At 67.5% G+C, this 13645-nt stretch overlaps 2 protein-coding genes across 2 annotated transcripts in view; both read left to right on the top strand.

Moving 5' to 3' along the window:
• Window positions 1–4174, top strand: part of ZC3H3 (zinc finger CCCH-type containing 3) — an 82436-nt gene extending 78262 nt beyond the window's left edge. The window contains exons 10-12 of the mRNA XM_082364573.1: window positions 1178–1362; window positions 1945–2306; window positions 4009–4174. Coding sequence (XP_082220699.1) covers window positions 1178–1362; window positions 1945–2306; window positions 4009–4040 — 579 coding nt within the window. The 3' untranslated portion in view covers window positions 4041–4174. The remainder of the gene's footprint in view (window positions 1–1177; window positions 1363–1944; window positions 2307–4008) is intronic.
• A 6962-nt stretch (window positions 4175–11136) lies between these two features.
• MAFA (MAF bZIP transcription factor A) lies at window positions 11137–13186 on the top strand. The gene has a single exon (XM_082364588.1). The coding sequence runs from the start codon at window positions 12034–12036 to the stop codon at window positions 13063–13065; it is 1032 nt and encodes a 343-aa protein (XP_082220714.1). The 5' UTR covers window positions 11137–12033; the 3' UTR covers window positions 13066–13186.
• The last annotated feature ends 459 nt before the right edge of the window (window positions 13187–13645 follow it).

Raw genomic sequence — 13645 nt, forward strand, 5'->3', positions numbered from 1 at the left:
CTTCTGCTTGGGGGCAGGGCTGGTCTGCCCAGCACAGGGACGGGCTGCTGTGGCGGTGCAGGGCTGCTCAGGGGCTGTTGCCTGCCTGTCTTCACGCCGGCCCCCAGGCTCCAGTGTGAGGGGCGTCTAGTCCCTTGGGGGCAGCGGGGAGCCAGGTGCAGGGACAAGAATGGGGTCATTGCCCAGATCCTGCTCACAGAATGGGTACACGCCCCGTGGGGTCCTCGGCCGGCTTTGTCCTGGGTGCTGGGAGCAGAGCTAAGATCCGGGAGTCGGAGGGCACGTGCCCGGGGAGAGGTTACGGGGCCCAGGAGGAAGTGCTCTCGAGGCTGTTGCCGTATATTTCCAGTGGCTGTGCTGGTGGGCACCCTCAAGCTGCTCAGGCACCGGGGCTGGTTTTAAACTCCCCTCTGGGTGGGTTTGACAGGGACTCTGCTTGCAGTGGTTCCCATCCGGGTCTGTCTCCAGCATATCGCCTGTCACCGGGCCCAACATGAGGCTTGCTACACCTGGCTCTCTCCTGCTGGGTCGTGCCCCCTAAGCCAGCTGTTGAGGGTGGGGAAGAACAGGACCCCCTCCCCTAGAAGAGCCAGGCAAGACGTGGGCACACAGCCCGGCTGCAGAGTTGGGCCCTGCAGCCCCAGTCCTGGGGGCAGGAGGGCCGAGGAAAGGCAGGCCTTGGGCCTGGCGGGCAGAGCTGAGGCTGCCCGTCGCCCCGAGCTGCTCACAGGCTGCCCCCGCGGGGCGTAATCAGCACCGTGACAGGTGTGGCGGATCAGGCGTGCAGCCGGCCTCCACCCTGGGCCCCCAGGCCTAGCGCCCCCCACCCTGGTCCTCTGCCAGGACGGGTGGGCTGTGGTCAGGAGGAGGAGTTAGCACCCTGAGAATCCCCACCTCAGCCTGGCAGGACCCTCAAGCCAGGCCCCGCCCTCGGTCCAGGCCCAGGGCCGGGCTGGGCGGTGCTGGTACAGCCAGGGCGGTGCCCTCGACCCCTGGGCTGCTCAGGGACATGTTCTTGGTGGGTGGGGTGTGGGCCGCGGGGCCACTCTGGCCTGAGGGCCTCAGTCCCCCAACAGGAAGCCTTTGGCCCAAGCCCCACCAGGCGGAGCAGGCAGGGCCACCCCAGTGGCACAGAGGCCTCCACTGGCTTGCCCAGCCGCGCCCCTTCTCCCCGCAGTGCAAGAAGAAGCACACGCTGCTGTGTCCCGACTTCTCCCGGAGGGGCGTCTGCCCCCGGGGCGCCCAGTGCCAGCTGCTCCACCGCAACCAGAGGCAACTTGGCCGGCGGGCAGCCACAGCCCCGGCCCCGGAGCCCAACACCACGCCCCCCAGGAGCAGGGCTTCCACCAGCCACGGGCCCAGGTGATGGGGACAGTGGGCGCTGCATGTGTAAGCGCGGGGTGGGGGGTGGTCAGGAAGGAGCCCCTCCCGCCGCCACCCAGCTCTGTGGGCTTCAGACCCCAAAAGAAACCTCAGTCCAGAGTCGATCAAGTGACCTCGAGGTGCCCCACCCCCTGGTCCCCAGGCTGGGCGGAGCCAAGGGCATCCCTGGCCCAGACCAAGCTGTGCAGGGCTGCCCAGCCCCCGCCCTGGGGAGGAAGGTGGGGGCTTCTCAGCTGCCCCCCACAACTCCCCAGGAGAGGGAGGGTCCCAGGTGATGCTCACAGCTGGGGCCCCTGTTGTGCTCACCCCCCTGTGAGTGTGGGAGCCCGTGTGGACGAGGAAGGCTGCAGAAGGTGAGGACAGGGTCAGCGTGGCGTTGCTGCAGGCCCTGTAGCGCCGCCAGCCTGTCCTTGGGCCGAGGGCCAACCTTGAACCCGCACGGCCATGCCTGATGGCTGCCTCCGGGACAGGCAGTATACAGGCGGCCGGCCAGCCCCCACGACGCCCGCCTGCCCCACAGCCGCCCACCCTCACGCCTCTGCTCCCCTTCCTTTCCCGCAGGAAGTCCTTGGCCACCCAGCGCCCCACCAGGCAGACGTCCAGCTCCCCCACCTCCGCGGCAGCCGGCTCGGCCTCCCCGCCGCCTTCCCCACGGCTGTTAGCTGCAGCCTCGGCCTCTTCCTCCTCTGTCTCCTCCCGCCCCTCCACCCCATCCTCCCCCTCCCGCCCCTCTCCCTCCTCCCCCTCCGCCTCCCTGCCGCTGGACCAGGAGGAGCTGTCTCTGCCGGAGGAGGCTGCCTCGGCGGGGACGGGCTCCGGCAGCCTCTGCAAGCTGCCCTCCTTCATCTCCCTGCAGTCCTCGCCAGGCCCAGGAGGCCAGCCCAGGGCCCCGACCCCCAGGAGCAGCCCCACCAAGGACTCAGGTAGGCAGCCCGCCCGCCGGAGCCCAGCCTGCACTCTTGCAGTGCCCGCCTCAGACCCACTGGGTCAGAATCTCTAGGCGGGGCCTGGATGGTTCCGGAGAGCTGGCGTGGGCCGGGCGCTGCTGTGCCCTGTCCCCGGCTTGGCAGGTGTGCACCTGCGGGGGCCCACAGGGGCAGGGCCGGCGAGGTGCGAGCGCAGCAGCGCCGCCTGCACAGACCGCCCCAGCCGAGGGCTGATTTAATTAGAAAGCACCCATTTCTGTTAATTTGTTCTGGAAGATCACTGCACGCTCCTGGAGAGAACAGATGTTCCCTCTCCCCCGATGAACATTTGGGGCTTGGTAAATGGCTCCACTCAGCCTTGTTTAGGAGAGAAAAGAGGATTTTATGGCTGCAAACGACCCTTTCTGTAAACATTTTACAGCTCTCTGCGCGTTTGAGTGACGATAAACCCCACGCAGCTCGGCGGGCTGCAAATTTGCGACCATACGGCTATCATCTTATTGTCATATTTCACGGTCGTAACGTTAATGGAAGACGCTTGCTGCAGCCTTTTCTAACAGCTCGGCTGAGCTCACTCACACGCCTGCTCAAGCCCCCGCGTCACGGGTGCCAAGCTGCGGCCAGGCCCTCCACCTGCCCACCCGGCCTGGCTGGTCACCAGCTCCTCCCATCGGGAGGACACACTGGGGCATGGGAGGAGGGAGCAGACAGCCCGAGGCAGCCACCTTTGAAAAGTCTTTTTTTTCTTTTAAGTAAGATAAGGAACCCTGCAGCCAGCCCCAGAATCAGGGGAAGCAGGCAGGGTGGGTGAGAGGCTGCAGACCCCCACTGGCCTGGGGGACCCCATCGGCCTCCTTCCCTGCTCAGGCCTTGCCGACCTTCCGGGAGCTGGAAGGACAGGCAGAGGGGGGCCGAGGCCCTCGGGCAGAGGCCGGTGGAGCCTGCCGGCGGGGGCCCTGGCTGGCTGGGCTGACCTCTAGGCACTGGCTTAGCTGAGCCGGTGACTGGGGTCCTCGGCCCTGAAGTGGGGTCCCAGGGGGAGAGGCGGCTGGCAGGGGGCACGTGGACAGTGCCGTGCCGCTGGGCAGCCGCACGGAGGCGTCTGTGGTCAGCGGGCTGCTGGCCTGGAGTGTTCACAGGAGGGGAGGGGCATTGGCGCCCAGTGAGCGTGGGCCACACAGGGCAGGAGCCTGCTCTGCTGTGGGAAGCCTCTCCCGCCCCGCCCCTCCTGCCCCCGGCACGTCAGTCACCCTGCACAGGGGCCTCAGCCCCGCCCCTCGCCCAGCAACTGCTCGCACCCACCCTGGCTTTTCACGTCAGGGGCTCCGTCTGGCAGCCTCAGACTCGTCCAGGTGCGAGCCTGTGCTGTGTCTGCGCGCGGGCCGCCTGCACCTGGTGTTTATAGCTCAGCCTGCAGACTGCTGTGGCTCCCGCCGTGGCCCACCCGCTCCCCAGGGGCCACCCCGCCCGGCAGGCCTCTGCTCCCCCACCTAGGGGAGCTCTCAGCCCCACAGGCCAGGCCTGCAGCCTGCTAGACGCCGGACCCCAGGGAGGGCAGTGGGTGGTGGACGAGAGGACGAGGGTGTCAAAGCCCCTCTCCCCATGGCTAGCGGTCCCTGACCCAGAAGCTTTGGGAGGCGGGGCATTCCTCCTGGCTGAGGGGCTCCTGGTGCCTGACCTTTGCCCCTCTCTGGAACAGGGAAATCGCTGCACATCAAACCCCGTCTGTGAGGGCCCAGGGAGCCGGCCCACGCCTACCTCAGCCCTTCATCCCTGGAGAGGAAGGAGGCTCTGCCCGCCACCGCCCCAGAGGAGGGACCGCTTGCCACAGAGCGCCCCCCGGGGGCTGCAGGGCCGTCGCTCTGCCCGCCTGGCTCTCAGCCCTGTGTGATCAGTGCCCAGGCCTCGCCTCCCTCGGGCTGGGCTCCACCCGCCCGCCCACCCCTGGGTCCTCAGCCTTGCCCTGAGGGGTGCCTGGCAGGTTCACCCCCAGGCCCGTCCCTCTGTGGGTGTGGCAGCGGCCATGCGATGCACGCCCCCCCCCCCCGCCTCCCCCGCCCCCCGGTCCTTCCGCAGGCCTCCCTGGCGGGCATTTTGTGTTCAGCAATAAAGGTTCTGTCCTGTGTCCGCGTGGCCGTCCTGACTGCCACCCCACCGCCGCCCGGCCTGCTGAGCATGGCTCGGGGGGGCGCACACTGCCCAGGGGCCCCAGAGCCTCCCCAGGGTGCCCTGGAGGCCTGAGATGGAGGGAAGGTGAGGGGCAGGCCACAGACCCCCTCCAGCGGCCCCCACTCATTCTCCACCTGCCCGCCTGGCCCCTCCGTGCCTGCGGGCAGGAACGCGGGCCACTTCCCTGCCGCCCCAAGATGGCTCAGAGGGCTGGGGCAGCCTGTCCCCCACGGCTGGGCCCGTGTGATTTGTGGCTGGGAGAGACCCAGGAGGGGCCTGGCTACACGTTGGATGCCACAGCCTGGGGCCGGAGGACCTGCCCCAAGCTGTCACCAGGCCTGGGACAGGGCAGCCCGGGGGAGGAGGCAGCGTCTCTGGCCCCAGGGCCTGGGGAGCCCCGGCTGAGGGCACGGGGGCCTCGGACAGGGTCTGGCCCCCTGCTGGATGCCACTGCCCAGGCCTAGAGGGGTGCATGGCCGCTCAGGGTGTTTACCCCTCACCCCCAGCGAAGTGAGCTGTGCTCCCCCTGGTGAGCATGTGCCAGCAGCCTCCCTCCTGGGGTGGCCGCCCCATGCCTGCATCTCTGTATCAGTTGGCTGCCGCCCCGGGATCTGCATCACAAACCACCCCGTGCGCTGGGGGCCCTCTTGTTCCCAGCCTGCGGCCTCACACTCCTGCCTGGAGTCGGGGCAGCTGCACGGCCGCTTGTCCTCCACGTGCTCCTTCCGGGCTTCCACCCACGCTGCATCCTCGAGGGTCGCATGGGCCAAAGAAGGCCCCTCGGCCCAGCCCCGGCTCGGGAGGGATAGACACTCCACCCCGGGAGGCCAAGGTGAGGATCTGGGGCTCCTGCTCTCCACCAGTCCTTGTCTGTGTGATGGCACGTCCCTGCGGCAGCCCCAGAGGTGACAAGAACCAAGGCCGGTTCGTGGCAAAGGTCCTGCCCAGCGTCAGCATGCGGTGGCGCCGCTAAATCCAGCGGAGCAGGGGTCCCGTTGTCCCGTGCTGATCGCTGGGGCCTGACGTGTGCCACTTCGGCAGGATGGTGGATTCTGGAGTCAGACCCAGCTGTGAAGAAAGGGCCCCCAGGGGCTTCTCTGGTGGCGCAGCGGTTGAGAATCCGCCTGCCCGTTCAGGACACACAGGTTCAAGCCCTGGTCCGGGAAGATCCCACATGCCACGGAGCAGCTAAGCCCACGCGCCACAAGTGCTGAACCCTGCGCACCTAGAGCCCGTGCTCCGCAACGAGAGAAGCCACCGCAATGAGAAGCCTGCGCACCTCAATGAAGAGTAGCCCCCGCTCGCCGCAACTAGAGAAAGCCCGCGCGCAGCAATGAAGACCCAACGCGGCCAAAAAAATTAACTAATTAATTAATTGATTTTTTTTTTAAAAGGGCCCCCAGCCCGTCAGGGAACTGAGTGGACCAGCTGTGGGCCAGCTAGCTTCCCCAGCCTGGCCCCGCGGGCAGATGTTGGCAGAGCCCGTATCCTCACCCGGCCACCCCTCGGGTCTCTCGGTGGTGGCCTCGGCCCAGGGCCTTGGAGGAGCCACGTGGATTGGTGCGGCGGGGGCCGAGGATCCTGGGCTAAGTGATGACAGAGGAGACTGCAAGAGCCGGGGATGCAACCTGCCCCGCTGCCCGGCTCCTCCTCCTCCTGGCCAGGACGGGCGACCCTCCCCAGGCTCCCTCTTGATGCCCACCGTCAGCACCACCACAGCGGGCAAACCTTCGATGATGGGAGGGCGGGGGATAAACCCTCCCTCCCCCGACTGGGCAGATAGGAGACCACCAGGGACACAGCTGTTGGTCCCTCCTGATCTGAGAGGCCGGCTCAGACCCTCACCTCCTCACTACCTCCCTGTACTTCCCTCCAAGGTAAAAGAGGGGACACGCACCCAAGACTGCAAAGTGGGCACCAGCTGGACAGGAGGTGAGCAGGTGTGTCCATTGCGGGGGCTCCCGACAGACCAGTGGGCAGCTGGACGCCCACCGCCTGCCTGGGACCGCCACTGCTCTCCGGGGTCCACCCTCCCCAGCCGCTCTCTCTCCTCTGTGTGCATATCTGTACCCTGGCCCCACTGCCCACGGCGCAGCCCACCGCCTGGAAGCAGCCGGTCTGACAGCTGCAGGCCAGCGTGCAAGGCTCAGGAAAGGCTGGGCACCCCGGGAAGAGGAGTTGCCCCACCAGCGGCTGCCCTGGGCCCCTGGGCCCGTGCCCTGGGGACCCTTCAGCCCCTGTGACCCCCTGAGGACCTTGTCAGCCTCAGGCTCAGCCTGGTCAGAGTCTCTGTTCCCAGGCAGGAGGAGGGGGCAGTGGTCACTCTGGGCTCCTCGTGCTAAGGGGCAGGCCAACCGGGCGCCCTGGGGTTGAAGGTGCGGGTCGCCGCCCCACTGCCCTGCACCAGCCCCAACTGCGTGAGGGCCGTGGAGCCCAGGCAGGGCCTCCTGGAGCCTTTCTTGCCGTGTCAGGAGCCCACTGCCCTGTTCAGGCCTGTACCCCCTGCTACCCCGTGAACTGCCCTTTGCTCTAGTGAGGCAGGTCATGCAACCTCTCAGTTGATGGCCCCAAGGACAGGGAGCCGTGGCCGGGCAGGTCCTCTAGGTGAGGCCTGAAGTCAGGTGACCAGCAGGTGGCGTGGGCCTGGTCCACCACACGAGGGTCCTCAGAATCTGGGCCCCTAGCCCCAGGGGAGGCGAGGCATCTGAGGTGGGGGGGTGCACTGGGGAGGCCTGTGGGCCTGGGGGCCACCAAGGTGACTCCCATGTGGAGTCTGGAGGAGGTGCTGCCTGGGCAGGGGCCCGGCCTCTCCTGGGGGCTGGGAGGAGTTGGAAGGGGGCATGTGTGGCACTCCAGTGGCCTGAGCCCTTCCCCAGGGAGGCACCGCCCACCCCGCAGAGTATGCAGACCTGGTTCCTCACTTCTGAGTGCTGATGAGCCCCTGGGTGCGGAGAGCACCAGCCGGCGCTCTGAGCGCAGGAAGAGATCCCCGGGGGGAGGGAGTGCTGAGCAGAGGCCTTCAGCTGGGCCCTGGCCGAGGCTGAGCAGCACCTCTGACCCCAGCCTGGAGAGCCTGGGGCCGGCTGTTCAGGACGGGCGTCTTGGGGCTTCACCTTGTGACTTCCATGAGGCAGCTCAGTAGCGGGCGTGCAGAACCTGCAGCGCTGCACTTTGTGATGGAGCGTTTAACCCTTGCAACAGGACTTGCCCAGAGCCCAGGGCGCTGAGCTGGGACTTTGACGCAGCACTGCCCATGGGCGGTCCTGGGGTCCCCAGAGGTGGCACCACAGGCGCCTGATCCCTCCCCACATCAGGCCAAGCCCCCTCGACCTTTCCCTTTCTCACCTGCTGTGGTGGCCCCTCCCCATCGGGTGGGCGGGGCTCCTCCAGAGGCTCTTGTCGCTGGCCTGGCCACCTTGGGGCAGTCATGGGGTGCAGGGAGCCAGGGCGGCCTCCAGCCCCCTGAGCCCGGGGCCTTGGTTCCTCAGACTCCACGAAATGGTCCTGACAACCTGAGGGAGCTTGGGGGTCTCTTTCCCCGGGGGAACCTCCAGACTAGAGAGAGAGAGAGAGACACACACACACACATACACAACACACATGCACCCACCCCCGACCTTGAGACCCTAGCCCTGCGGGACTCCTGACTACAGCACTGAGACAGTAAAGATGCTGTTTGGAGTTGCTGGACTTGTGATTTCCTGCACAGCAGTGGGAAACCGGTAAGCTGTGTAATTTACTTATTATTTTATGGTTTATTTCCTGCTCTCTCATCCCCACTCTGGTAGACTGTATTTGCCAACGATGCTGTACCAGTGTAGTGTTTTTCCTCTACATGACCTGTAGGAGACTGTGTCTGTGCCCCCCTGGGATGTGGGCTGAGCACTGCCGCACCTCACAAAAATGCCAGGCACGTCCGCCAGGCTCTCTTGGACACTCCCTCTGGGAACCAGCCGCCATGCTGCGAGGAAGCCCAACCAGTCAGCTGCCGTGTGGAGATGCCAGTCCAGCTACAGCCCCTGTTATCTGCCAGCCATCAGCTGTCCAGTCACTCTAGCCTTCAAGTCCTCCCAGCTGTCGGGGTCAGAGAGAGCCGTCCAGCTGCACCCAGGGCGAACCGTCCACTGCAGAGCCCATGAGCACAGTATTGGCTGCACCACGCTTCCCACACACCAGGGCCACCTCCCTGGTGAAAGGCAGTGGACACTGCCCTCGGGCAGGCAGCCTGGCACACAGAATGTGCTCAGTAAAGACTCGTGGGGTACATTTAATGACGAGCCCCACGGGTGCTCCCTGTGGAGTTCCGTGGGTTCAGGTGCTGATTGTTTGGTGGGTGCGAGAGGCCCCCAGAGGACGTGGTGGCGCTGGATGGGAAGAAAGTGATCCTTTTCTGGGCAACATGGAATTGGCGTGTTCTCGCCCAGCCTCCACCGTCCAAGGAGCTGAGAGGACAGCCACGGCCGGGGCACACAGCACACCTGTATGCTCTCTCGGTGGCCTTCTACCAGCCATTCCTGGCAGACAGGATGGACCCTGGTCCCTCGCGGCCTTGGCTCCCCACACCCTGCTGTGAGCGCCTCCTTGAACTTGCCCCACCCCAGGCCAGCAAGTGGCAAAGAGGAGTTTCTGAAGAGAAAGGAGCCGGCCTGGAGCCCACCGCCAGAGTCAGGAAGGGGCAGCACCTTCCCTGGGCTGGGAGAGCCTGTCTTGCCCACGGTGCAGGGCGCCGGGTGGTCGGGCGAGCCCTCCAAAGCCTGCGTACGGGGACTCTCGGCCCCTTTCCCGCCTGCCCGGCTGTGACTAACAGGAGAGAAGAAAGCTCAGCTGAGACCATGCAGAGTCAGGGAGCAGACTGAGGGCCCCCCAGGGGCTCCTGTTCCCCAGGCTCGGGGACCGCCAGGAGCTGAGGTCAGGCCTGCTGGCCCAAAGACCTTCTAGGAAGCCAGTCCGACCCCGAGGCAAAGTCCAGGACCAGGGAGCTTACCGGCTGCCTAAGCCAGTCAGGGACATGGGTACCCTACTTGGTCCCAGGCTGCCCCGAAGGCCCCCGTGCCTCTCCCCAGTTCTGAATGCAGTCTCTGCAGCAGGCCTTGCGCTGGGTCCCCCCCCACAGTGGAGGGAGTGAACGAACGGCCTGTGCGTGTGACTGAGTGAGGGGCTGCCTGGCTCTGGGCTGGGGCGGGGCCCAGCATCTGTGAGCATCACATTTTGGGGCTGGATGTGGCGGGAACTGTCCCTGACTTGGTGTGGCCGAGCAGAGGACTCGAGGAGGTCCAGGGTGGGCTTGGGGTGGGCCTTACTGCGCGTCTCAGGACAAGACGAGGCGACTGGGTGGGACTGGGGGTGCCACAGAGCCCAGGCATGGCTGTAGGTCAGTGCCCCTCGGCCTGAGGCCAGGAGCTGTGAGGAGGGCCCCCGTGTGCACAAGCCTGGCTCCTCCCCAGCAGCCTTCTGCGCTTGGGACCAAACCCGTAGCTGGTCTAGCGGCCTGGCGGGAGCCACAGTGTGAGGGGCCGAGCCCAGGTGGCCAGACACAGCAGCCCAGTGCAGACACGCTCTCCCCCTCAGACAGGCAGACGTGCCACCAGCTCGGCATCGCCCCTCTGAACGCCGCGGGCTTTAAAGGGAGCCCCAAACCTGGCAACGCATCTGGCCTAGAGCCCAAACCCCCGGCCTGGGGCCTGTGTTCTGCCACTTGCTGGGCCATCCCTGTGGGACGGGTCCTTGTTCTCCGCATGGCCCGGCCTCACAGCCCAGCCCCACCCAGAGGGACGTGGGGGAAAGGAGGAAGGGGCAAGAGGTGCCCACTGTGCAGATGGGGCCGGGCCACCCCCATGGCATCTTAAGAAGTGCGGTTTCACTCCCCATTGTATGACACTTTTCTTGTTATAAAATATTAGATATTCATGCCAGGAACAAGGTAAAAGCCCTGGTAGATAAACGCCCCCAGCACATGGCTAGGCTGCCCCTGGTGACGTCTTGCCCACAGTCCCTCCAGACTTTTGCTTCTATGTGCATAGATGGTTGCATTTAAGACTGAGTTTTTAAATTATAAAAGTCACATAATAGTATAGAGAATTGGGGGCCTCTCTGGGTCATGCCCTCCCATCTCAGCCGACCCTGGAGGGCCGTGGCAGGGACCGCCCCCTGCTCTGGGCGCACCCACTGCTCCACAGTTCTTTACCTAGTCACCAAGCCCTGGGCAATAGGCGCGCCTCCGCTCCCTGAGCCCAGCCCTCCCGGTTTCTCCTCGCACTGGAGGCTCCCCACCTCCGCCGCCCCAATCCCCGCCCCCGCCCAGCTCTGCGCCACAACCCCCGCCAAGAGGCCGGACCTGGGCAGGTGGGCAGCTGGAGCCCGGACGCCTAATGCGGTGCGGGCCTGGCGGCCCTCTGGCCCTGAGCGCCCCTCCCACCCCGGGTCCCTCCAACCAACCCCTGAGTCCCAGGCCTCACCCGTCCCGCAGCTCAGGCCCCAATACTAGGGTCCCTGGCGCCCCCACTTCGCTGGCCTGCGCGCGACTCCCTCCCCACCTGCGCCGCACACCCTTGGAGTCGGGCGTCCCGCGGTGGATCCCGCCGCACGGAGGTGCCAGCAACTTTGTTGACTAAATTCCTGAACCCGCCTGAACCGCGGAGCTAAAAATAACCGGCTCTCCCGCGCAGCGCCCGGCCAGGCCGCGCAGTGTCACCCGTGTCGGGAGACCGGAATGTCCCGGCGCCACCACGCTAGCGGGGCTGGACGCGGGCTCCCGGCCGGCCGGAAAACAACCTGGGAAGGGGCTGCCGGGTCACGGCCAGCTGGGCTGCAGGGGAAGGAGGCACCGAGGAGCAGCCCCTGCTCCCCGAGACTCTGTGGCCGCCCCGTCGCGGACGCGAGGCCGCGGAGGCCTCGGGCCCGGTCCCGCGGCCCCCGCGCGCCCCGCGCCCTCTGCCCGTGCAGTCCCCCGAGGCGGCCACCAGAGGGCCCTGCCCCTCCTCTCCCTGGCGGCGGGTCACCACCCCTTCCCACAGCTGTTCCCCGCAGGAGATTGACAGCTGGGCTCCGGTTGCCATGGGGATATGCAAATGAGAGCGCCGGGTCTGGGGCTCTGATTGGCCCGGAGGCGCGTACCCTTCCCAGAAAGGCGGGCCCAGGCCCCCGGCACTATAAGGGAGAGCGCACAGCTCGGCACTCGGCGGTGGAGGCGGGGCCGGCTGTACGCGGGTGGAGCGAGGGGAACCCGAGCAGCCGGAGGCGGTGGCCGCACCGCCACCCGCCGGGCCACCGCCCGGCCGCCGGCTCGGGAACAGGGCACCGCGGCCGGCCTGCACCCGCCGGGGAGCGACCCAGAGCTGCCCGAGAGGCCCTACCGGCGGCGTCCCCAGTGGCCACCCCTGAGTTGGCTGCGTGAAACTTTTCCCCGCGCGCTTCGGCTCGGAGCCCGCGCCTCTCGCCGCCGCCCCGGCAGGGACCCGCCGCCCGTGGGGAGGGAAGGGGGGGGAGAGGCCCGTGGCTCCCCCCCCCCGCCTCCTGTTGGGGCTCAGCCGGGCGAGGCGGCGGGCTCCCCCGGGCGATGGCCGCGGAGCTGGCGATGGGCGCCGAGCTGCCCAGCAGCCCGCTGGCCATCGAGTACGTCAATGACTTCGACCTGATGAAGTTCGAGGTGAAGAAGGAGCCACCCGAGGCCGAGCGCTTCTGCCACCGTCTGCCGCCCGGCTCGCTATCCTCGACGCCGCTCAGCACGCCCTGCTCCTCCGTGCCCTCCTCGCCCAGCTTCTGCGCGCCCAGCCCGGGCACCGGCGGCGGCGCGGGGGGCGGCGGCGGCGCGGTGCAGGCCGGGGCTGCCCCGGGGCCGGCAAGCGGGGGCCCCGGCGCCGTCGGGGGCGCCTCGGGGAAGCCGGCGCTGGAGGATCTGTACTGGATGAGCGGCTACCAGCACCACCTGAACCCCGAGGCGCTCAACCTGACGCCCGAGGACGCGGTGGAGGCGCTCATCGGCAGCGGCCACCACACCGGGCACCACGGCGCGCACCACCACCCAGAGGCCGCCGCGGCCTACGAGGCCTTCCGGGGCCAGGGCTTCGCGGGCGGCGGCGGCGCGGACGACATGGGCGCCGGCCACCACCACGGCACGCACCACGCCGCCCACCACCATCACCACCACCACCACCACCACGGCGGCGCGGGCCATGGCGGCGGCGGCACGGGCCACCACGTGCGCCTGGAGGAGCGCTTCTCCGACGACCAGCTGGTGTCCATGTCCGTGCGCGAGCTGAACAGGCAGCTCCGCGGCTTCAGTAAGGAGGAGGTCATCCGGCTGAAGCAGAAGCGGCGCACGCTCAAGAACCGCGGCTACGCTCAGTCGTGCCGCTTCAAGCGGGTGCAGCAGCGGCACATTCTGGAGAGCGAGAAGTGCCAGCTCCAGAGCCAGGTGGAGCAGCTGAAGCTGGAGGTGGGGCGCCTGGCCAAGGAGCGGGACCTGTACAAGGAGAAATACGAGAAGCTGGCCGGCCGGGGCGGCCCCGGGGGCGCGGGCGGAGCCGGCTTCCCTCGGGAGTCCTCGCCGGGAGTCGGGGCCAAGGGCGCTTCCGACTTCTTCCTGTGAGCACCGGACCCCGAGCCCGCGCCGCCGCCGAGAAGAGGCTCGCGCGGGCGGCCCGGGGCCTCGGCTCGTACTCCGCGGCCCAGGGCGAGGACGCACGGCCGGGCCGAGGCGCCCGCTGCGCGCGGGCGCCCGCGTTAACGCCGCCGCCTCCGGCCGGGCCGGCCCCGCGAGCCCCGCTGCGACGTCTGCAGGCTCCGGACTGGAGGCCCCTTCCCGCGGCTCGGCCTCCTCGCTCCCGGCCCGCGCACCTTACCGGGTGGCCGTCCTGACGCTGCCACGACTCCTCTGCTCGGAGCACGGCGATTCCCGGGAGAGTTGGGCCGGGTCGAAGTCCTTCCTGGCGTCCGCTTGTACATACGTGAGGTGCGGTTCTGCGCCCAACCTCACCCGGACCGCCGCGAGGCCTCCGCCGCCGCCCCGCGCTCCTTCGCGCTCCTTCGTTTCCTTTCTTTTGGCCTCCTTACCCTGCCCTTTTCTACTCCTTTTTAAAGCGGTCTTATTTTCGAAGTATTTATATTTATTTTGCTCGGTGATTAGAAAAGAAAACCCTAGAGGAAGCTCCCTGCTTCCCGGCCGGGTT

The sequence above is a fragment of the Balaenoptera borealis genome (assembly GCF_965194805.1).
Source record: "Balaenoptera borealis genome assembly, chromosome: 17".
Lineage (NCBI taxonomy): Eukaryota > Metazoa > Chordata > Mammalia > Artiodactyla > Balaenopteridae > Balaenoptera > Balaenoptera borealis.

Excerpts from the sequence above, each read along its gene's own strand:
- MAFA (XM_082364588.1), top strand. The coding sequence starts at position 12,034 with ATGGCCGCGGAGCTGGCGATGGGCGCCGAGCTGCCCAGCAGCCCGCTG.